The sequence below is a fragment of the Branchiostoma lanceolatum genome, chromosome 6 (assembly GCF_035083965.1).
Source record: "Branchiostoma lanceolatum isolate klBraLanc5 chromosome 6, klBraLanc5.hap2, whole genome shotgun sequence".
Taxonomy (NCBI): Eukaryota; Metazoa; Chordata; class Leptocardii; order Amphioxiformes; family Branchiostomatidae; genus Branchiostoma; species Branchiostoma lanceolatum.
This window is the reverse complement of record NC_089727.1, coordinates 9,570,307-9,595,052: the sequence shown is the minus strand read 5'-3', so window position 1 is coordinate 9,595,052 and position 24,746 is coordinate 9,570,307. Positions and strand designations below refer to the sequence as shown.

Sequence of the window (24,746 nt, the reverse complement as noted above, 5' to 3'; positions counted from 1 at the left end):
TCACAGTCTGGGGTTTGTTTATGACGAAAGTGGCGACAGAATGCCAGGCATTGCCAGAATGTCTGCACCGGCACACATGGCTCTGATGGTAGGTCACAGGGCAGATATGTACAGCTTTGATCCTGGGTATTATCACCATGTAGCCCTTATCTACAGGGTAAAGCTATAACTACTAAAAGGAAAATCTTTTATTCACAACTCTAAAACCACATCTTAAATACATATGTCCCAAAAAATTGAATCTCGGAGATATCCTACACTTAAAGCTATCTTAATATTTTTTGGCAATTTTGGGTCTCTTTTGCACATATTAAGATAGATTCATACATCTTCTCATTAGTTTCAGAAAGTTTGTTTCCAGAATTTTTGGAGGTACCCCTAAACACAATGGGGATGTTTTTATATTGTATTACCATTTCACCTAAGTTAACACAATACAAAACATCCCCTTCTACTAAGTTCTGGTTTTCATTCACAATGAATTGCCCCCCTGCTATAAAATGAACTAGCCCACACATAACCAACTGTCTTCCTCCCAAATCATCCATACAAAAAAATCAATTACACTTGAAATTAGATCAAGCCCACAAGACCTCTTTGCCTGCCTCGTTAACTAGAAAGAATACACAATTGAAAGATGTATAGAGGCAGAAGACTTGACAGTCACACCACAGACTTCAAGAGCTCTTCATTCATCAGAAATGATGTTGTACTAACCCATGGGGACACTTCCCTTTGACCCCACTCATTCCCCATGGAAATCTAGTTGTCAACATGGCCAATGAGATCCCTCATTGTTATTTCTGCTGAATGCCAAGGGCATCCCAAGGATAGGTCTACAGTTGTACCAGCTTATCATGCATATCATACACAGATCAGGTGACGTGTGTATATTAGATGCATGCTGCGATATTGGTCGAAACCATGTGTCATGAAAAAAGATATTGGTTTTGAAAAAAGTATATGCTGTTGAGTGTTCGACCATGATTTTTAAGAGAAAAACAATGATGCAATGTTGATTTCAAAAATTTGACAAATTCTTATTATATTACCTACATGTAAGACAGTAAGTCATTATTTCAGAATTAAACTTTCAGCTGTTATAATATAACAACCCAATTAAATTTGTATCCTTCAGATGTCTAACAGATGATTATAATGTACAAATTTCATTTCAGCATGGTAATAATGACATGTATTTGACAGTGAACAGAGTAATTGGAAAAACAAGTAGGGATGTCAATCATAGCCTTGGCATATTAGGGTTCACAAAATCAATAAAGTAATATCACGTCTTGCACAGAAGGGTTATCCTCCCATATCATTAATGATATAGGAACTGTCACTGACCTACTATAGCATATACAGCATCCTACCGATGATACAGTAATGAATATGTTAAAAATTACATGCAATCTCATATGAGCATTTGTTACGTACTTTACTCTTGGGTGCTGCAACAACTGCCAAACGTACAACCTATGCACGTGTGTGGACCCCTGTACTTGAAATTCCTCAGAAGAGACACTGTTTTTGTCTTGCCGGCTTAAAGGAAACTTATGAATACCCTACCAGGCTTGAGCAAACTCCCGTTGACCCACGGTCGGCCCAAGTACCCCCTCTCCTCAGCCCACTTCAAATTCCAAGCTAGGGGAGTGACAGAAACACCTGTCTGGTACAGAGTTTTGCCTAAACCTTCCCCTACCAGGGACACAATATCGCTTTGTTGTCACAGACTGCTTTGACAGCGCAGAATGCAAATTCGCCCCTGTGTAAGTGTGACAATGTGCCAGCCACACAAACCAACCTCTGTCTCTGGTCTGGTCCTGCTAAAATATCATTGCCCTTCCAGGACCCAGACACAAGATATATTGGGCTACTGTTTACACTGAAGTAGACTTTTATCTAAAGATTTGTTTTTATAGAAGGGCTCTCAGTTTGGTTACACAAATTCCTATGTTTTCTTTTCTTTAGTTTACAGTACAAAAATATAATTAAGTTGACTGTGGTTTCTTTGGGCCGGCCCATTACAAGTTATAGGGACAATATTTAGACACAACTGTTGCAACCAATTAGTGAATTATATTTTGTTCTTACATCTTAAATCGGAAACAATGTTAACATAAGTATTTCTTAGACAATATTCACTACATTCCTTAGTTTATTCAGTGCTGTTCTTTCTAAACCAGTTGACAGGATAGATTTCAGGACCAAGTGTTCCAGTCAGTGATATCTCAAGGTTCAAATGCCTGCTTTATCTTAAAGTTAAACCACGGAGAGGAACCTAACCTTGACCGTGGCATGTGGTAAGACTTTGAAACTTGACCTCGGCATTAACACACAGTTCAGGGGTGCCAATGTGCGATGTAACACATCCCTTCATGGTGTTAGAATAACTGTCTTTCTAACCGTATTCTCAATGGGAAACTCAATTTAAAAAGGTTGTTTTGAAGTCTTTAGGAACTTCAAAGCTTCCACTTATTTTCTCAAGATTAGAGCTAAATCCTTACTTTGTTGCTAAGTTTCCCAGAAGACTGGCTTCTCCCTTACAACTTGCACTGGTGGGGAATGCTCAGCTCAGACAGCCCTTTTGGTGGAGAGGCTTTGGCTAAGACACAAAGGGCACTTGTTCTCAGACAAATTCTTCAGCAACACCTTCTAGCCTCACTGGTAACCTGCCAAACATGTTTGGGAGCTTCTCCAAGAGTTGTGGTACAGGAGACATAGTGGACAATTGTTCCTGGTGGTTATTCTAAAGGGACTAAAGCAGTACCACTCCTAACATCAGTCATTCACCTCATTGGATATCAGTCATCCAGCCTCAGAAGAGAAGGCACAAGGCATGGTTCGTTCAGACCCTTGTAGTGCCTAGTGGCACATAGGGCAGCAAGTTTCAGTAGCAGGGCACATAGAGCAGCAAGTAGCAGGTAGTTGGGTATATCATTACAGGGAGGCACCTCGTCGAACTCTGGACTTACGTCCCATCTGAAAGATGGGTGCAGCCCCAACCAAGATGCCCTGACCCTGGATCAAATTGGGGTCTTCCAGTTAGCAACTTATTCGAACCAGGACCTCAACTGTGAGGCTGCTACCAGATGAGCTACAGCGACATCCATACAAGGCATGGTTTTGGGTTCTTAATTAAACCTGCAGGGGTTTGGCACCTGAACCTGCCCATACAATGCACAGAATGCTTAACGCCCCCTACAAAGGTCAATCTGGTCCATGAACTGCAGTCCCTTCCAGCTTGAGCTTTTCGTCGTAACCTCTTCACTAAAAATAGCTCATTCTGTCTTTTGCCTGCCTACCATTTTGTTTCAACCGCAAACTAAGAACCATCACAAACACTCCATTTTCTCCCTACCGAGAAAATTAAATAACCACAAACTTAGATGCATTTACAATGTCTCTTACTTACACTGTTGTTATTTTGTATCCCCACCAACTGCTGTGAGACAATCACACACAATAAACCTATCACTGGGAGGACATTTTCTCCTGGAACCATATGGTGAAGACCTAATTGTTTTGAAATTTGATGTAGAATCTTAACAGCAGCACAGCGTGAGACCCTGGTGTTCCAGCACACTAAAAACTAGTGGTAATCCTCAAAACTACAGGAGGTCTGTGTAAATCTAGCGGTTCAGTACTACAAATTTATTCATGCTCACTGAAAGAAAACATTCTTAAATATCAATATATATCTCTTTATTGTTTGGCACAGTAGGAAACATTAATGTTATGATATTGGTACATGCAAAAATCTAAATGATAGCATTTACATATTTGGGGTGGTAGAAAAACATCTATCATATGTGTGAATATTCAAGAAATTACAAGCAATCTCTGAATTTTAAGATTTTCAAACTGCAGAAAGAGTCTTTTTATTGCGCCATTGACAAAGCGATGGATTCCTATGTGAAAAAACCCTTCTGCCATTCTCACAGACAGGACAGTGGGGGTTAACCATTACCCTAACAAGGGAATGACCCTCCAGACCCCGGGGGTTACCCCACTCAAGTGTTCATGTGAACTGCCCCTTAGCACGACTATGGACAATCACGGAACTCAACACAATGAACTAGGATCCTCCCCCATTGGGACTTTCCCCTTCAGTTAGTCAATTGGCCAGTTTACAAGAGAACAATGGGGTCAACAATGGCACGGAGAAAATGAGACCCGTGACAGAGGGTCAATCTAAAGCTGTGGCCCTTGACACCGAACAATGTGCTTGGCTCTCCTTAGAACACCGCTGGGTATCTTTCACTGGGAAATATCTGAATAGTTGTCTCTCATGTAAAATCACTGCCATTCATAAGGGCCACAAGAAGAACTGTCATTTAGAATAAAGTATCTTGCTCCATACTTCAATTCTTAAGGGGACAATTGTTAAAAACTGTATCATAATAACAAATGTTTTTTTTTAAATCCACAATCTAAACAGGAGAGAAAACCATTGCTTAGATTATGTATCATTTGTATGCAAAAGAAAGAAACATCTACCACTCGAATGCAGGGATGTCTTTGAAAAGAACATGACACCTACCGAAGCAACAGAGCGTTACATCTGACATACTACAAATCTTCTACTTCTATGTTGTGTGGTTAAAATTTTTACAGTTTATAATTGAAAAGGGCAGCCAGGAAAGTAGTAGTAGTATCCAGGTACTAAAACGTAACAATTTTACCTACCAACATCTGCTTGGAGATTAGGACCGGATGCAAGAAGCCTTGAACAAAATTTTGCTTTACTGCAGCCACTGATTTACAGGTAACTCTAACCAGCATCAAACAAGGTGGGGACAAATCTAATCAACCGTCTACATATCTGTTACATGTGGAATATTGCCTGGTACAAAAACAAACATGTCTCCCATTCCCTTTAATCCTTATTTTGCAGACCGCAAACAGGATGGACGTTCTACATTTACCCAGACTGGTTTAAATTATTTGGTCTGCTAACTGTTTGCATCCTCCTCTAGACCACACTATTGACATAGCTGACAAGCATTGGCAGGGTATACATGCCTGACAGCATTTCTGAGAAAGTTACAAGTAAACCTGGCAGAAATCTTGCCCTTTTAAGCTCAGTTTAACCAGGAGGTTTGCTTCATAGAAAAAACAGACCTCAGTCAGAAATTATTTCCTTTTACTAGAAATTTACTTTTACTGGCTGACTTTTACTTACATTTACTAGCAATTTACTTTCACTAGCTTCCTTTCCTGTTGGTCCAAAACTGGCAAAAGAAACTTTGTTAAAACCAACAAACGAAAAAGATTCAACTTCCGTGTCAGTGTGTAAAGTCTGTTACACCCTCAGCTAACAATAAAGGTGATCAGACAATGATTCACAGTGACAAACTAGAAAATGGTCAAGGTCCAACGCAAAACATAATACTTCAGATGTATGATAATGCTTTTTCAACGACAGATAGTACAATGAGATTTCGCTATGTTGCACGTTTTCAGCCAAGCACACTAGGTTTTTTTAAAACGTGCAGAGGTATTAGGCCCAAGTCTAACGCCTGAAGCTACCATGTACACGTTGTCACTATCTGAAATAATGAATGTAACCTTTCAATTTGCTATCTCAGCAAAAGAGCTGATACTGAATCATTGTATTATGTGTATCAAGTTTTTTTCAAAGATGACAACTTGATCTAGCACCAGTTATTCTGATAAAAGCCATACTCTAAACTAGAATCAATATGTATCCTAACCTTTGAGGTCATATCTAGTCATTAACTCCTACATACATAGCAAGGTCACATGCCGACATGTGTCAACCTTTTCTCTAGTGCCCACGAGGTGAATGCCCTACAGCAACAGTTACACATACGGTAGTAAGTTGTCTTACGGTATGCAACACATGATACGTCATTACCAGTTTCAGTGTAACACCCATCAAAAGTGTCTGGTATCCATCCTTGAGAGAAAAACTCTGTCTAAAAAGACAGATATTATCATCTATAACCTTGGAGAAAAATTATGTCCACCTACCAGATATGATAATCTATAAGTATAACCTTGGAGAGAAACTATGTCCACCTACCAGGTTTTTAATGCATGATGACACCCCCTTTGGTACAGGTATTCTCGATGGCTTATGTCTGCCCTCCGTTTTGTGCGGCGCAGTTTTGCTGACCGGTGGCGTTCTCTCTGGCGTTCGCATGGCTGACGAGGTCTCTGGCCGGTCAGTCTCGGCCGGAGGGGAGATAGCCCTACTTGTGCTCGGCCTGGTCAGTTCCCGTCCCCTCAGTTCTAACGTCCTACTGAATATTCTATGGGGGCTTCTCCTAGGGCTGGTCCCTGTGTGACAGATGAGGGTCCCACGGTTCAGCTCCAGTATGCTGGTTCCCACACCGGGGACTCTAGTCAATGCTTCCAGGTTGTCAAAACCTCCCTGTACCTGGAACATGAATTACGGTCAAACGTTAGGATCTGATACAAAAGTATACTTACTTGCTTATGTTACAAAAGTACAGCAAGGTAAAACAAACGTACAATGGTTATATAGTAGTGCCAAGAAAATACTAAGGGCTCTACCGTGGTAAAAAGAATAAAACAAACCTCTACTCTAGGAAGTTACTAAGCAAATAGGTCTGACGTAAGAAGTGGACATTTTGCCCATGTGTTTCATTTTCACCTGTTGTCCTACCTTTGCTGGTGTTATAGGTTCTCAGACGTGCATTCTAAGTGCTTACTGACCGAAAATGTAATTCTATACCACTTCTTAGCCACAAACACTTTCCTTTTGGAGTTTCTTTAAATACTGTGGCTACCAGTGCCAAGACATACCAGTGGCGGAGGCCATGCATGACGAAAGCAGCAAGGCTGAAGTTATGTCTACTGCATCACACCACAAACAACATCTGGTGTGGTACTGTACTACTAAATGGCAACATGTAGTTTGGTTTGACTAGAGCAGTGATTGTCGTCATAGACCATTGACCACACTGCACCAATAACCCCAGACAATACACTGAGATCACCATCGCTCGCTGGGGGTTGTCTGTCTGTCTGCTTTGTTTTCTTTCAGCAATACACATTTGGTAGAGTAAAGTCTACAGTTTACATAATCATTTTTGAGTTTATCTTGATCAAGTTGCTGTATGTATAATGTAAACAACAAAGAAGTAAACAGAATATGGTTTGGATTTTTTGTGACAGGGATGAAATGTTTACATTATTACAAAGTAAACTTCATGCAAAAATTGAAAATTACCATAAAAGTGTATTCCCAGTTTTACCATATCAATGTTACTTCATTTGATATGTCTTACATTTGCATTTTTGTATTGCTATTTTTTGTGTTTATTGCATGTCTGGTAATATTATGTGCTGTTTTCTGTATGTTACCATTTTGTTCTTATTTGCTGCAAAGAAAGTCAGAAAATATGAAATATATTGTCATCTGAAAAAAATGCTAAATCAAACAACAGGGGACTACAATGAGTTTAGGAGTCACTTTGATGAGATTATAACAATTGTCACCAAAGTGCGAGGTGTGATTTTTCTCTCCCGTCTACATAGCGAAAATTTTCACAGTTCCGTACCAAACAGCATGTGAAAGAGAGAGTTTATTTTACAACAAAGCTAGAAGACATGTCTGTTCCCATGGGACTTCACATCACCTGAGTCTTCACACCTCCTTTGTTCCCTCTCATTCCTTTGTCTGAGTCCCAAGCCATACACACACCACAACAACTGTTACAGCTATAGTTTTCTTTCCCCATGTATTTTAGGCAGGCTAGTCCTATACTGGGGTCTTTGAGAGGAATCAGAGACGGGGCCAAGTCAAAAGAATTCCAACCATGCCAGTCCATAAACAAACTTATTGTCCCGTATAGTCGGGGCAAAGGACCAAGAACCCGGGACAGCTGTATTTCTCTCCGCGTCGCCAAAACAAAGGGAACTTGTCCCGTCTCTTCCGCCTTTGTCTCTTCATCCTACGACAAGCTTTGTGACAAAAAAATAGCACAATCTTCGCACGAAATAGGACGCAAATAGGTTCCAAACAGCAGCACGTTTTCAGGCTGGACATGGTCTAGTGACGGGATGTAAATTTGCACCTTGGTATTTTTAGTGTCAACACAGCGCTGGCCGTGTCAGCTTGCAGCGGCAGGGGAAAACTCGCCAACACCGGCTTTCATTTTAAACCTCAACCATTCATGTCTTTTAATTTAACAATCCCTGAACAATTTTCGCCATATTTCTAAACATATTACAAGTCATAGATAACGTCAAATAGTTTTGAATGAGAACTATAAGCTTGCAAGTCGCGTTTTTGTTTTGTTTCCGTAATATTCTGTTACGTTATTGGGTGCAGAGGTCACAGGAAAGGCGCGCGAAGCTCAAGTCATTTATGACAAGGTTAGACGAATAACAAAGGTGCCGACAAATCTAGCTGAATAGTTAGAAAGATAAGAAAGTGGTAAAGGAGTTCTCACATACCTCTCTAGCTTCGATGATGGCCTCTGCCTTGGCTCGACCGACTCCCTTCAGTCGCTCCAGGTCTTCCACTGTCGCCACGTTGATGTCGAGACGCTTTCCGTTCGCCATTTCACACCCACGTCAGACGTCAGATCAAAAACAACACGTAATGTGGACAGGTGCCACACCTGCAATCTTCTCAAGTGTCCGACGAGAGTGAAAGGCGGGTCTTTTGGGATTTTCCGACGGAAAAATTGCGGCGGCGGCAGCTGTGGGAACGGTTCGCCCTCCCCTGTGAAGTGACCTCAGTAGTCGCCTGTGTCTCTCCGATCGCGTGTGCTATTAGAACGGTAGCTGAGGAATGCAGCATTGGAACGTAACCTGGCTGGCCCGATGCCCAAGTTCCCAGGCCATTCTGTCAGCGTCTTGAGAAAGGTATCGGATGTAGACACGGGCGTCTTGCTAAGTTAGCGTGTGACGGACGGGGGGACACTCCTCTCGACCCGACACCTCAGCCGCCATTTTGCGTGGTCTTCCGGTCGATTCACGGAAATAGCCGAACAGTCACGGAAACACCCGATGTGGGCGGCTACGAAAACGCCCGAAGTGGGCGGCTACGATGTACTGAGAATGGCAAAGGATTTGCAAATGATTGACAGTATTAAAATGATCATAAGTAGCAGAATCAAACAATACGAACGGCCTATACTGATTGATAAACAGAAACAAATGCAATGTTGAAGTAAATGTGACTAGCTTTGTTTCATTTGTTTATAACCTATTGACGACCCTAGCAACGTCATGAAAGGGGATGTAGCTCAGTGGTAGAGCGCACGCTTTGCATGTGTGAGGCCCCGGGTTCGATCCCCGGCATTTCCACAAGTCTTTTTTTCTTTCCTTTTCAATATTGTTGTGCACTGTTGATTTCCTCACGCGCATCTAACAGAAATGTCGAGACAATGGGACGTGTCAAGGGCGATTGCAAATCGGAAATTCTGTGGCCGGATATAACGTTGACTCTGAGTCTCCTGGCATGTCACTCATGCTCTCTAAGCAGAGGTTCTGCTATTTGACGTCTTTTTAGGCACTCAGCAGTTGCCGTCTTTCTATTTCGTCCCGTTTTCTTTATCATCAAAGTTTCTATCCGCCGGCCGGAATAGAAAAAAAAGAAAAAAGAGAAAGCCCGACAAAAACGCCTAAAAAGACAAAAGTGCCTGTCTTTTTCATCAAGTAGCAGTGAAAATTAAACCACAAATGTGCATGGAAACTATACTCGTAAACTCGATTAGACATTACCTTAATACCCCTTGATGTCCTTGATAAAAATGAATGAATTTAGTAGAAGTGGCAAAAAATAATGAATGACAACATGATGTGTTGTATTAAAAGGCCATTTAGGTAGTCATTGAAATCATCATACCTGATTGGCCAGCAAGCTAGTCACCCATTGCTTAGTTTGTTTCATGTCTGGCCGTTTGGTCAACTAGACCATATCTACTAGCCTCAGTAACAGGCTCCAGAGGCGGCTAGGGTAAAGAAGAAATTGTCCAAATAGAGACTAACATGCCAGAGGAGTTAGTCCGCTATAAACTAAAAAAAGTACTATACTCCTTTAGGATCCTTTAGCAGACTAACTCATTATGATCTGGCATGTTTAATGTATCTGTCTATTTGGCCAATTTCTACCCTTTCCAGCCCCCTCTGGAGCCTGGTAGAGGCTACATACCTACGGTGTTTCGTGATGATCATTACACTGAAGTTTTATTTGACCAAGGGAGTTTGATTTTAAACCTCCTTGATTTGACCACCCGGGAGCCCACCCATGACGAACGGCCGTGACACTGAGAATTCCTGAGGTACAGACGACCATGTTGAGAGACCAGTTCTTGGGACAGGGCGGCGAACTGCCTGCCCTCGGCTGACACTAGACCACAAAAGGTTAAAGAACCAGAATGTCTGGAACGTCAAGAGGATCTAGGAAAGTTAGGAAAACAGTTCACTGTGACGTGTGTGTTTGTTTGTGTTTGTTTGTGTTTGATTGTGTGTATGTATGTGTTTGTGTGTGTGTGCGCGCGCACGCGAGCGTGAGTGTGTGTGCGCGCGTGTCGTGCGTGCGTGTGTCAAAAGATTTTCAATCAATGTTCATATGTTTTTCACCGCGTTCAAGAATAGCTCCAGCTCTGGCCGAGTGGGTATGCACTCTTGCACTGTAGCTGTTGATGTAGTAATAGTACTACTGCACGAAAATTGGAAAGAAAAACTTTTCTCCCTGGAAACTTTTGGTACTCTAAAATCAAAGAAAGTATGCGGTAACGATATGAACGAGCAAGGACATTATGCTCGTATCTTAACTTCTCATAAATTAAACCTTTTTAAAACGACTTGGCATGTGAACTTTGTGCGCGCGCGCGCATCTTTCAAAGTCCATGTTCTGTCATCAGTGTCATCAGTCTGTCCCATCTGAGGGGTGAAGTCTGCCATCTCTGATTGCCTTGGTTTGAATGGGGAGCATGCATGGATCCATAGGTCCCTGCTTTACGTTAAATTTAGGTCGTCTTCAGAAACACTATTTTGTGTCACGTCAGCAGCAGTGTATATAGTTCTCAATCCAGATAAAGTGACTTGTTTTCCCATTCCTGTTTGATCAATATAGTTACCCCAAAATAAAACGATTTTTCCATTTATTGGTGCTATTTCTGAGTCCGATGAGCATTGAGAAATGGTTAGTGCCGCTCACGGTACGGTACGTCAATGCGGTTGATGGATCAAAAGCGGCTCTTATTAATCATTGTCAGTACTGCAGCAAAAAAGTCTACACAACCTGGCACGTCGCAGCTTTCCTCTGCGAGGACTAGTGACGGAATTACTGCTCACGGATTGGCCTATGCAGCAATCACAGCTCCTGCTCGAAGAACAGGCGCGTAACAACGTCTTTTTTTATGTAACTATCAGGCATTATAGGTGATGACTGCAGCAGCATTGTCACGTTCACAGGCTGTCAACCTACAATGACTACGTACTACAACAGGAGTCCCCATTGCCAGGTCAGGTGAACATATAGGACATTTGAATGGATGGCAAGCGAAGTTTCAACTCTAACAGATTTTTAGAAATAACCAAAGCCTTCCTTCTCTCCATCATGCCGTGAATAGTAACAACATTGCCATGTTGACCAGTGATACCAGTTACAAACAATGCATATTAAGCTAAAATAACTTAATAACCATGAAATGTTCAGGGTTTTTGTAAGTTTCTTGTCTGAAGGCTTTTCTTGCTTAGGTTGCAATTATCTCTGAGCTGTCTTAATCACAGTATGGATAAAACAGTAAAGCACATACATTTTCAAGGAGGTACATTGTAATGACAACTTGGACAAGTCAATGTGTTTAAGATTTTATTGGTACTTGTGGGTGTTTTTCTTACAGTCTCCAAAAAATAATTTGGGAGACAGGTACAAGTCTGCTGAGGTGAGTTGAGCCCACCAACAGCACTTTCTCATTGTCATGGCCTGTAAACCTGCAATGATTACTTCAACAGCTAGGGTTCCCCACTGGCACGTCAGTACTGCAACCTACTGTAAACTCACTGTGCCTGTACATATACTGTATTTTCAAACCAAACCATGGACCAATAAAATCATGTGCATTTTGTACATGTTGTACCTTTAAATCTTTCAATGTTACATCAATTCTCACACCATTTACATCTGTAACATCAAGACTGCTATTATTCATATTCTAAAACTTTACACAGAAGAAGACAAAGAATGATGAATCAGAGGTCTCTTACATTTGTATTAGTTTTCCCTTCACTGACTCTTAGACAATCTTCACAAATAGATGGCGTGTGTAGAACATATGCAAATGCAAAAGAGTTACTTCATTCAATTTTTGGTGAGGAGCCCAGATTGTAATGTGAAATACAATGTTTCGTATACATACAAAGTTACTATAGTTAGGCAGGTAGGCAGTAGGTGAAGTTACTATCTTACCTGTGTAGTGACAACAATTTGGTACACTGAGGCGCCTATGGGGTTTTATAGGACTGGTTTAACAATAGTTAGGGAGGAAAAGTTTCTGGTCTACCTCTGTCTACCTCCCCTATTATAACCTTATGAAACAGAGTACGGTGGCATATTATTGTAGACAGGAGAGTCAGTGTTTTTTTCAGATCTTAGTTCTGTCCGATCTTGCGCTTGGGCAGCCAGTCTCCGCACAGAACAGCCTTGACCTTGGCCAGCAAGCCTTCCTCATCTTCTATAGCCTGCTTCCCACCTGGGTCAAATAGAACGATACTCGTCAGAGGGTATGTCAAATGTAACATGAAAAGTAATAGAAAAATAACAAGGAAGAAGGCAAAGTGGGAGAGATTTTGTATCTGATGTTAATAAAATAGGCTTCTAAAATTACCCATGAGCACCCCACAATGACAATGGCAAAGGAAATGACGGGCGGCATCTCGTGACTTTCCATCATGCTTTGCAAACTTTTCACTACGGCTGTGTGCACCACCTAGTAGTTCACAGGAATACTGCAAAGGAGGACATTCTCCCCAAAAGGGCAAACTAGTGAGATATAATAGTACTCCCCTTCGCCCTATTACTACCAATGGTAGGCAGGTCATTGATGGATTTCTTAGAGGTAGATCAAGCAATTTCTTTGTTTTTGATACTAGGAAACATTTTGATACTAGGAAAAATCACAGAAAGTCTGGGAAATCGACTACCATACCTCTAAGAAATCCCGCTATCGTTGAAGGTTGCCCAGCCACCCCACAATCTTGTCCTTGACCTTGCTGAGGAATCCCCCACCCTGTTTCTGCTCTACCTCCTCAGTATCCTCAACGTTAGCCTGAACACGGGTTGTCTCCACTGTTGGACAGAGGGAAACAACTGCTTTTTAAAACTGTCTTTGCTTTTCAGTTACAGATTTGGCCTCAGCTTTGAGGAAGGGCAACCAACAAGTCAATAGATGGTAGGGATTGTTTTTGGCTTGCCTACTATTTGTTTAGAAGTATGAAAGAAAAGAATACTACAATCACAGAATCACAAGGAGTAACTGCCAGTTTGTAACTTGCTATTTCCAAGTGTTTTGAATCTGTGTTACAGAGAGTTACTGAAAATAAAGAACTTCTCAAAGCATACTCTCATACCCAAGTGGACAGCGTTTTCAGGTAACTAAATGGTATGCTAGCTTATGGTCAACATGTGCAAACTGAGGGCTAATTACTGAGGGCTAATTCTATGCATGCACCATCTTATATGTTGGATACAGCAAAAGGTAGCAGAAGGAGGGATAAGAAGAGGCTAAAAGCTATATAACTTAATTATAAGCCTAGGAAAAAATGTTGTGTTTCCGGTTACACGACTGACCTAGCAACAATTTTTCGGGGGTCGACTGCTGGCAAGTGACATAAAACTTTTGATCTATTCTATTACAGACTTCCTTTATTTCATTCTCTGTTAACAGATTAAGGCTTTAGTTGATGTAGAAAGAGAATACCTACCTACGGACTGTAATATTTTCAGGACTGTAATTGGAAATACAACAATTTTCCTAGGCCTTATCTACCATGAATATACTAGTACCCACCATCCTGAGTGCTTGTGATGCCTTGCACCGTGCCATCTACATCGGTTTCCTCTTCTGCATACGCCATGACCAGGGCCTTCTGCTTTGACGACAAGGAGCTATAGGACACAGGGAAAGATGGAGTTTAAGTCTCAAGTGCGGTTATTAAATGCTGTCTTCAGAAATGTCTGTTGAGTCTGTATCATAAGTTTCTTCCATATACAAACTGCCAACTTTTCCCTGTCTTAGCATGAAAATGCATCTGATTTGGGAATATCCATAACATACCATAATTTTCCCTGTCTTTTTGAGAGTGAAATCAAAAGCTGCCATGGGTGTTTCTACTTATACTCAATGGTTTAAAGAACTACATTTGTATTAGTATAATATAATATAATATAAAGTAATATAAAGTTTCTTCAACATCATACTATTGAAGCAGGAGGGGAAAGGCAGATTTCAGTGTTTTAATTTTGCAGTTGACACAATCCTGCAGTACAGTAGTAATACAACGGAAATGCATATTTGCAGTGCCATGACTCTGCAGTGAAGAGGTCAAAGAGAATATAAAACCGCCGCAAACCTTTCAACATTTACAGTAACATCACCTTCACAGCTGTGTGAACAAATTACAAGATGATGGATGCATGTATGTGTTACTTACTCTGGGACCTTGATCTTGATGTGGACGTAGTGATCACCGTAGCCGTACCCCTGCACACGTTTGATCCCCTTCCCTGGCAGTCTCAGCCGTGTGTGCGACTGGGTCCCTCGCGGGATCTAGGTTTCAACCAATGGGACACATGAGTCACAACTCTTTCAAACAACACTTCCAAACAATATCCAATCTTTCAAAAAATTACTTAGAGATTTTACCACAGCCTCATAACATCAGATCTACAAGGTAGTGTGTACCATTGCAGTATGTGAACAGCAGAAGTAGTGTTAATCATTGGCCTGGTGTTTTTAACAATGAAAAAAGACTGTGGAATAGAGAATTGGAGTTGAACAAACACCACTACCAGTTGACTAGTCCCCTGCTGTAGTAGCCTGTGCGGTCAAAGGACAGTAGAAACTGAGAGCAGCACTGCTCATATACATTGAGAGGGTATGGGAAGAATTTAAAATGTTTTCACGTATCTAGACTTTACTTACATCGATGGTGACGTTATCATAAATGCCCTTGATGCGCATGTTTCCCCCGAGAACGGCCTGAGCTATGGAGATGGCAGCATCCGTGTGGATGTCTGCACCTTGCCGACGGAAGTAGTCACTCCTCGCAACCTGGACAAAAAACACAGGACAACAAAAACAAGTTAACCTATAGCACTCTGTGGTAGCCGCTTGTCACCCAATTTCCTATTGGTTAGAGTTAGGCAGCAGGGAGAAGGTTAACATCTTAAACCTTGGCAGGCTACAGACCAATAACTGACCATGTTTGCTGCAAATCTGACAAATTTTACCAAAGATATTTAAAGTGTGCACTGAATGAAGACAGTATTCTGGCTTCAATGTGTTCTCCTTTTGTTTGTCCTATGGATCAGACTGGAAATATTGCAGGACATTAAGTCAATGACAAGGTACGGGAGACCAAACCTAGGATAACTCTACGTTCTGTTACCTAAGATTGGCACATACCTCATCAGCATATTTTCTCTAAGATTGACACGTGCCTCATTAGCATATTTTCTCCAAGTTGTCACGTTCAGGATGTGAACAGCAAGGGGTTGTAATCATTGACATGTCAAAGGTCATCATTATTTTGCATAAGCTTTCAATAGATAAATGTTATATAGAAAAGACTGATCTATTGTTGAGTAGCTGTACTCACTCTGAATGTGATAAAGAGCTCCTTGCTTCCCATGGGCATTCTCACAGTCTGTCCATCTTCAACACCTGGTGAGATGGAATGGAGGAGTAAGATCCGTGAATATCACTTGGTAAAGTAATACTGTTAACTAAAGGTAGATTCAACTTAGTATGTTAAGAAATAACCAGAACATTTCCTCTTGGATTCTTCTGATCCGACACCCTATTGCCTTATATACATTGTAGATGGTACTGTTAATGCAGAAATGTTCGAGGTTTTCGCAATGAACTCTTTACCACAAACTCAAAACGCTGCAAGAAGCTTTTCCACTGTGTGACTGTAGAGCTACTATTGTTAATGTTTCAATCTTGTAGATGGTATGTTTTGTGGGAATAGTATGGTACCTAATGTACTAACCTGCCGGTACAGGTACCATGACTGACTTCTTCTGTTGAGTCTTGCCCTGCCCTCTGCAGAGGATACAGGGGGAGGAGTAGAGCGTGCCCTGGCCACGGCACCGCCGACACGTCGAGCGCATCATGAAGGGACCGGTGTTGATTGTCTCCTAGCAAGTGGAAAATACACAAATATTTACACAAACAGTTTTGCTAGTTCAAACATAGGGGTGGAACATGGTCATTAACACATTTTCACAATGATTGACACATACCTCATTAGCATATTTTCTCCAAGTTGTCACATTCAGGATGTGAACAGCAAGGGGTTGTAATCATTGACATGTCAAAGGTCATCATTATACAGACTAACTCAATATTGTATTTGTTATTTGCTTTTCAATGAACAACTAAGAATGTTAGAGTAGACAAGAGCAGGGTGCGAAATACTTTTTTGAGCCAGGTTGCCCATGTTGCAACCAAGGGCAAATGCTAGGTTGCACATCCAAATTTCAGGTTGCTCCAGCAACATTCACCGATTTCTTCAAATCAAGCTCGTATGTAGCGTATAATACTACTAACATTTCAAAATATATATTAGATAGTATTGTGTTCCCATTGACCTAACAACATCTTGTTTAGCTGAGGGCAGTGTGTTTTTGTCTTTTTCAGCTCAAATTCCACGATCTATGAAGGGTTTTGGATGGTTTAAAACGAAGAAGTGTTGATTTCTTTATTTCAATTGAAGATTTACTGAATTTTATGAGAGTGACACTGTTTTTGTGAGCTTCCAGGGCTCCGATTGAAATCTTTGGCTCAAAATATAAGGTTGCACACTGCGCTACCTGGGTTTGGAATTAACTTGCACCAACCGAAATCTTGTTGCACTGTGCAACGTGCAACCAGGTATTTCGCACCATGCAAGAGTGATTTTTTTCAAAATCAAAATGGGGATATAACATATATTACCATGTGTTATCAATAAGTTAATTGTAGTCCAACAAACAGTACTCTATGTCAAGGAAACTGGAAGCTGCAGTACCAAGGAAAGTCACCAAGGGGCCCAAAATCTATCCATCCCTTCAGTAGATTAAACCCTAACCACATACCAAATAGACCGATCTTGACTGTTCATCACAATTAGCCGTTCAACCAATGATACCATGCCAATTAGCGGTTCAACGAATGAGAGAGTGTTTTCATGTCCCTCAAATATTTTGCATTTTTTTATTTCTACATTTTGACGGAGGTGGGGTGTCTGTGTGATCACAGAGCATTCTAAGTTTTGCTGTTTAACAACAACAAATCCAAAAACAAACACTATCCAAAACACAGCCTTCTAGTGATGGTTATCATAATATACTAACCTGTCCGGTGCCATGACAGTACTGACAGCGTGTTATCTTAGTCCCAGGTTCTGCCTTGTTCCCCTTACATCTGGGACAGGTGTCCATCATGGTGAAGTTCAGCTCCTTGTTCACTCCTCTACAAGCTTGGGTAAATGTCAAGTCCATCACAAACTGGGGAGAAACCAGTAAAGCATTACAACAGTGCAGAAGAAAATATTCAACACGTATTCACAAAGTACTGTGTTTGAATGAACGATGGAAATGAAATCATGTCATATTCAACTGTACAAGTAGGTATTCCAACCAAAATTTTAAAAACATGATACACTGATGATATTTACTTTTCCTGAAAGAGCTAATCAAATGAAATAAAATGCTTTTTAAATGAAGTCAATATGTTAAGCGGTTGCCGAGATATGGCTCCACAAAGTTGCCAAAATCGGCCCTCAGAAAGGCCGGCCGTGGGAATTAACTGTGAAAATGAATAATTTACCTTTTTTAAAAGGTAATAGAAAGGTAAGTAAATGCTGCAAAGCTTACTTTATGTTATTTATTGGTAATATGTACTACATAGAATAATCCCACAGGGTTCTGGACTTTCATGTCGTTTTATTATAATCTTATACAGGGTGAAAATATGCCTTTCATGATAAATTTTACAGGTGGTACCGTGACCTTTGACCTCAAGAGAAGGAAAAATCCTCCAAAGTTCACTCACCTGTATCTTTTTATAGGAACACCCCTGTCTTCCGATATTTTAAACATAGCAACACCCATAGATGTTCTTTCACACAATATTAGCCACCTCACCTGTACTTCCTCACAAAATGATTGACTTGGGGTCAAAAATCCACATTTTTGGTTACGGACCCATTGATGTTTAGCCAGTATTATCAGTACAGTACATGCAGTAGCTAGCACGACAAAGTATCATACTTCACGGCTTTCCACAATACACAGCATTATGTTTTATTACTCACAAATATGTTCTATCCATAGAATGTTGACCTTAATAACAAGGTCAACTTTGTCAAGGTCAAATATAGAATTTGCGTACTGTGAATATGTCACTTGATATTAGTAGACGATACATTGCATCATCACATCACCACAACTTGCAACTTTACACTTACACAATATATGACAGATGTTTGTACTATAGCTAGACAATGTAAATATTGCACTTATTATGACAAGGTCAACGTTTTTCAAGGTCAGAGGCTGTCTTCAGTAAGTATACAAATTGTACACAGATTTCTATGATTTTTTTGCAGGTATATTTCCGTTCATCCATAGAATGCAATGTACACAACTTCTTACTGCAACCACCAGCTTACTTTTCATCATTTTCATGGTTAGATGATCATGACAGTCCCATGTACACATTACAGAACATGGCTACTCATCCATGGCTATCATCAACATTAATGTTTTTAGAAGTGGACATCATCATCATTGCAATAGAGTTCAGTCACAACAACAATGTATAACTATAAGCTACAATGTAATTGCTAAACACATACATTTAGCAACTGTTATATCTTTTCATTCATAATTTCATTGTTTTCCTCTGTTTAAACACTAAGTCTTAATTGAACTGGTGGCATAACTAAACTGTTAACTCACCAACCATACCTTTGTCCTCCACCATTCAACATCTCCCACTCCTAAGTGGGTTAGTACATTTTTCAGTAGATACTACATGGTCATGTATTACTAATTTCTTCTCTGCTGTTCTTATGTCTGACACATCTGGAAGGTGGTGTATTCCTCCTGAAAAACAAATATTTAGACTGTTAACATCACTATACTGATTTGCATTTATATCAATTTTCTTTCTTATGATTGTGAAGAAAGAATCAGACTGGCACATATCATATGTGAACAAATGCTACATGATACACTCACTCACTCACTGACTCACTCTCTGATACAGCAACAAGGACATTTCGCTTAATGAATAGATTAAGTAGATAAATGACTATAACTGAAGAATGTGAGTGAGACAGTTTGTATTCCATCTTCAACGACTGCATCTGGGTACCACGTGGGATTGTCATGGATGTCGCTGTACCAGACTCAACAAGAAGAACAGTGTTTCACCTCACAAGGAGAAAAGAACCATTGATTCTTCTGCATGCTGGCAGTCATGACTCTTTTTTTTTAAATCGTAAGCGATGAATGTCATCCCTGAATACTTTCTTTCAACTTGGCAATTTATAACTTCCTAAATAGCATTTAATGTAACTCTCAGTGATCCTGTGAAGTCCAAAGGGTGATTATCTACTTGTGGCAATTAGCATTCGTTCATAAGAACGACAAAGTTCAATATCATATAAAGTCAGAGTTTTGGGAAAAAATTGGGCATAGGTTCCTCGGCTGGCCCCTATCCGGGGGCCACGGTGCCTCAAGTTCAACAAGTGAAAATAATACACAATGGTATTTTTAAACTTGGAACAAGGCAAGCAGAATAATATTTCATCAAAAAGAGACAAACTTGAACACTAGTAAGATTTTCAGAAAAATTGGGCATAGGTTCCCCGGCTGACCCCTAACCGGGGGCCCACGGTGCCTCAAGTTCAACAAGTTGCAAAATACACAATGGTATTTTAGACTTGGAACAAGGCAAACAATGATTCACATAACCAATAACACAATAACAAAGAAATAAACTGCTCTAAAGTTGTAATGTTATTCATTGTTTTCATGACTAAAACAATTGCTTTTGAAACTACATTGCTGGCATTGCCCTACAAAAAAAACATGCACACATTCAGGCAGGCATAAATAAAATAAAAATTAATACATTTTATCAACCCTATAAATAAAAAATACTGCAAAATATTTTACCTGGAATTTCTTGCTCCAAAGCATCAGAAAGGATTTGGTTGTGCCCCTTCAGTCACAAATCTTCTGTTTCTGAGGAACGCAGAGGTCCAAATTTCGCGCGTCAGGATCGCGCGGCGCGACCATCCAATCACAGGGCCACCCCCATCGGGATAAGTAGCTCCCGCTTCGCCGGTGTGCATGATATAAACATGTCGATTACATCAAAACGTAGCCCTGTTTCTTGCCGTCAATTTGACACCAAGAACAAGAAGAAAAAATTAAATTTAGGTGGTAAATTTTATCATTAAAGATCGATGAGTTTTTTAAAATCGACTTTTACTGCTCAAAAAATTAAAATTTCCTTTTGTTCCAGGTACCGATTTTAAGCTCGTAATCTGCTCTTTCCAATGGCGCCATTTTCATTCTGCTGCGGTCTAAGACGGCGATGCGATTGCGCCATGAACTCAGGGTCACATTCTGTGCAGGCGGAAGAGAAATTGGCCATGTTTTTTAATCACGGCCGCGCGCGCTACGCCGCGCCGTTTTCATCGGCAAATTTCTGGCGTTTGAAATATTTTACAAGCAAAACAAACACATCACAAGAAAGAGAAAGTTATATCCTTTATTTTCATGGGTGACTTTGCCTGTAAAAACGAATAGTTTTTGTACCGCGGGTGTGGGAAGATGGTAGAAAATTTACCGATCGCCATGCGGTAGACGATTTTCGCGGTAGCGTTGGAATACCTAGTACAAGAAAAGGTGCAGTCCTCAGACTAAGCATGACGCTTTTTCTTTAGCTAGTAATGCAATGCAGCTTTGCAATTGCTTCCGTATTTAGCCAAGGACACTTTCTCTTCTTGATAAGTGTGTTGGGTTCCTTTACGTGCAGAGGTTTGACACTATAAGCTTCCTCATACATGTGGCTGTTGGCTTTATGTCCCCATTTCCAAGGACAAGTCAGTCATGCCCAGCACCAGGCATGAAACCTGGGATGCTGGTTCCATGGAATTAGCAAAGTAGTAGAGTGCACAGACCACTACACCAAATATACAAGCCATCTTCCTGCAGAAAAACATACAGAGAGGTACACAGACACTCTCTTGGAAGGAAAGGAAAAAATCCTACCTCTTGTGGTTGCTCGAACTGTGATTCGAAATCGAATCCCTGGAAGCCGCCCCTCCCTTGGTTGGAGAATTCGCTGAAGACCCTGCGGAACAGCTCCTCGGGGTCGATGTTTGTAGACCACTGGCTCTGGGAGAAGCCATGTCCCGTACTGGCTCCCGTGCCGCCGAACGCACCCGCCGAACCAAACGTGTCATATTCCCGTCTCTTCTGGTCATCACCTAATATCTACCAGCAGGCAAACAATGAAATACTGAAAATTAATTTCTTTTTGCAGTGGTTTTATTTCAAGAAAGGAGGGGGGTGGGTGCATTGTTTTTAACTACAGTAGTAATATATCAGAAATGCCTATTTGTGGTGGAGAGGTCACTGCATAAAACTGCAGAAGTAAAATCAATGTAAAAGTTTCAATATATATGGTAACTGCTGTAATAATATACAACAGCAAGAAATAAAATAAGAAAAGCAGTACATCAAACTAACATATGAACAAGTTCATTGACACAACAATTTGAAGTATTGTGACAGATAAATTTGAGAGGTGTCCTCTCTCCAAAATATTTCTTCATCTTACCTCATATGCTTCCGCAACTTCTGCAAACTTCTTCCCAGCGTTAGCATCCTTGTTCGTGTCTGGATGCCACTTCTTGGCCAACTGAAATACAAGAGTACCCAACACAACTTAGCAGACTCATCACAATATCATGATGTAAATGTTTGTGTGAATCCAAGAATCAACAGCTACTTTTAAAAGTTTCACAACAGAACTTAGCGACTTTTGCAATGTAGCAGACTCATCACAATATCGCAAACAACATTTGGTTGGCATGTCATAAATGTTTGTGTGAATCCTAGAGTTTGCAGGCATCCCGGGCACATGTTTATTTTTGGAGGGGAGCGCTGATTCGCGATTTTCAATTTATTGGAGCCAGGTCCTTTTGCTGGGGAAATTGTATTGCCGCCCACGGGAAGCCTGCTCCAGTTCTGTATCAAAAAAGGCTTCCCGTGGGCGGCAATACGATTTCCCTGGCAAAAGACCCTGGCCCCGATAAGTTGAAAATCGTGAATCAGCACTCAAAAAAAAACTAAACGTTGGCGCTGCGCGGGAGGCCAGAGTTAAGAGCTGCTTTTTAAAGTTGCATAGAGCTGTTGACAAGGCCTCATAACATCAGATCTACAAGGTAGTGAGTACCATTGCAGTATGTGAACAGCAGAAGTAGCGTTGGCCTGGTGTTTCATCAACAACAAAAAAATAGCAGTATCGCAGGACTTCAGAAAACAATGTTCTCTGACTTATATTCAGACAACACAAAAATGCATTTCTCACCTGATAGTAGGCCTTCTTTATATCTTTTTGGGATGCATTTTTGGAAACTCCTAATATTTTGTAAAAGTCTTTTCTCTGTGTGCAAACTGATGAAGTGTGGAACCCTGCTATCCCTTCTGTCGTCCTTAGCCACTGTTGTGCTGCAAAAGTCAAAATAAATATCATCATCATACTAAGAGACCACGTCTAGCGATATAATAGACATTAAAAAAGGACAACAACATACTGTTCAACTTCAAGGTGAATATTTCACTGTAAAAGGGACAAAGAGGTTTTTGTAGGTACTGGTACAGTACTAATATACACTGGAAACACATATCTATGTTGTCGATTCACTTTGTGGTTGAGAGGTAACTGCTAGAAATAAATCTCGGTGAAAGTTTACAGATTTACAGTATACGTTCGCGTAGTTTTTATTTCGTGCTAAGGGGAAAATGGAGTGTTCGCGGTGGTTTTAGTTCCGAGGCAGTGCTATAGTCACATACTGCTACAGTATTGGACAAAAATATTCGCGGTGGTTTTAATTTAAGTTCGTTGTGAAACCACCGCAAACATTTTCTGCATTTGGTATACATCATGAAAATGCCCCTTTGTTGGTTAGACAAGTTGCACAAGTTCAAGTTCACGACCGTTAGATCAACTGTCAGCAACAAACAACTACGATTGGTGTTTTGGGTCTACTGTGGACTTGACCTACAGCTGCACAAAATGGATGACGCATGCCGTAACCTCTACAGTGAACAACAGCCGAACCTCCTGATTTTTTATGACGCAAAAGTTTATTGGCACTCAACACACTGTCTTGTGAAATTCCTTTGTAAAATGCTAGTATTGTAGTCACAGAACAACACCTATTATCAAATGCGGTGACAGCTACGATTTCTGGGATAAATTCAATTCGTGAATTTTCTAGAACGAGCTAGCAGACAAACATGTGCGCAGCCGGCATGGCAAGGTTACGAAACTCACCTATTCTGCCCGTTAAAATGGCTTGACATCCACATACTGGAGCCCTAAAATGCGATAAACTTCTGAAATAAACTATAAGGGAGCTGTTGCCTGCCCCTGGAAATCTGGGATTTCTGTGCGAAGCGGAAATATGAAGATTTTTCGACAAGTTCACTCGGCAAAACCGGGACACCGCCATTTTTTACTCGGCTGCTGTTCTACGCAAGCGTATGGATAGTGATCGCAAATTCTCGCGAGACTTAATGACGAGATCTGAGTGTACAGTACAGTCACGAGAGCCACCTACCGACGACAATTCTCACTGCAGCTAAGAAACAGTCCCCTATCAAACGCCTATTAAAGGGGCATATTGTAGAATCTGGTGGGCAAATACTACAAATAATAAGAATTTGAAAGATCTACATTAAGATTCACATTTATAACTTATTTGTTACTTATTTCCAACATATTCCCGTCATTTTGTCACATTTCCACCATTAAGAAACGACGAAAAACGCAAAACGTGTAAAATCTGGTTCATTTACGTATCAACTTGCGTCCCGCAAGTTAATATGCAAATAAGCCAGCGTAGAACGCTAAGAAATAATCGAATCGACCGTTACGGTCGGAGTTCGAGCGTCACAGGAAAATCACCACAAGTGATCAAACTTCAGAACGTCGCACGTTCGATCGCGTGTTCGGCGATGGTTCAACAAAATGGCGGACAAGTCAAGTGGTGGTGGGGATTGCGTATACAATTTTTTTTTTGACGTCCGCACGATACTACAAAGTCGCATCCATACGTGATGAATATTGCTGTGCAGTGTAATAAGGTAGATTCAACTAATGATGTAGAAAAATAATCAAAAACAAAGAATTTTGTTTTATGCTCATGTCACAATATGCCCCTTTAAAAAGTTTTTGTTAAGGCATGAAATTGACTGCAACAAACTTTCACAGAAT

At 40.7% G+C, this 24,746-nt stretch overlaps 2 protein-coding genes, 1 long non-coding RNA gene and 1 other non-coding gene across 6 annotated transcripts in view; 1 reads left to right on the top strand and 3 right to left on the bottom strand.

Moving 5' to 3' along the window:
• The window catches only part of LOC136436472 (F-box/WD repeat-containing protein 7-like), a 37,668-nt gene extending 28,687 nt beyond the window's left edge, over window positions 1–8,981 (bottom strand). For both annotated transcript variants that reach the window (XM_066430472.1, XM_066430473.1), the window contains exons 1-2: window positions 8,455–8,981; window positions 6,053–6,409 (exon numbers count right to left, since the gene is read on the bottom strand). In XM_066430472.1, the coding sequence (XP_066286569.1) occupies window positions 6,053–6,409; window positions 8,455–8,562 (465 nt within the window). In that variant the 5' untranslated portion in view covers window positions 8,563–8,981. The remainder of the gene's footprint in view (window positions 1–6,052; window positions 6,410–8,454) is intronic.
• A 259-nt stretch (window positions 8,982–9,240) lies between these two features.
• Trnaa-ugc (transfer RNA alanine (anticodon UGC)) lies at window positions 9,241–9,312 on the top strand. Its single transcript has one exon. It is a non-coding gene; the product is annotated as a tRNA-Ala (tRNA).
• A 2,502-nt stretch (window positions 9,313–11,814) lies between these two features.
• Window positions 11,815–24,029, bottom strand: LOC136436470 (dnaJ homolog subfamily A member 3, mitochondrial-like). Of its 2 annotated transcripts, XM_066430470.1 has the most exons (12): window positions 23,805–24,029; window positions 22,836–22,975; window positions 22,083–22,163; window positions 21,512–21,736; window positions 17,576–17,728; window positions 16,231–16,378; window positions 15,835–15,899; window positions 15,159–15,287; window positions 14,668–14,783; window positions 14,025–14,122; window positions 13,164–13,303; window positions 11,815–12,707 (listed from the first exon to the last, which is right to left on the bottom strand). In XM_066430470.1, exons 1-11 carry the CDS (start codon window positions 23,980–23,982, stop codon window positions 13,179–13,181), a joined length of 1,458 nt encoding a protein of 485 aa, XP_066286567.1. In that variant the 5' UTR covers window positions 23,983–24,029; the 3' UTR covers window positions 11,815–12,707; window positions 13,164–13,178. The 2 variants fall into 2 exon arrangements, with proteins under 2 accessions (XP_066286567.1, XP_066286568.1); XM_066430471.1 differs by lacking the exon at window positions 13,164–13,303.
• On the bottom strand, window positions 18,147–21,142 carry LOC136436471 (uncharacterized). Its single transcript, XR_010756052.1, has 2 exons — window positions 20,408–21,142; window positions 18,147–19,330 (listed from the first exon to the last, which is right to left on the bottom strand). It is a non-coding gene; the product is annotated as an uncharacterized lncRNA (long non-coding RNA).
• Window positions 24,030–24,746: the final 717 nt, after the last annotated feature.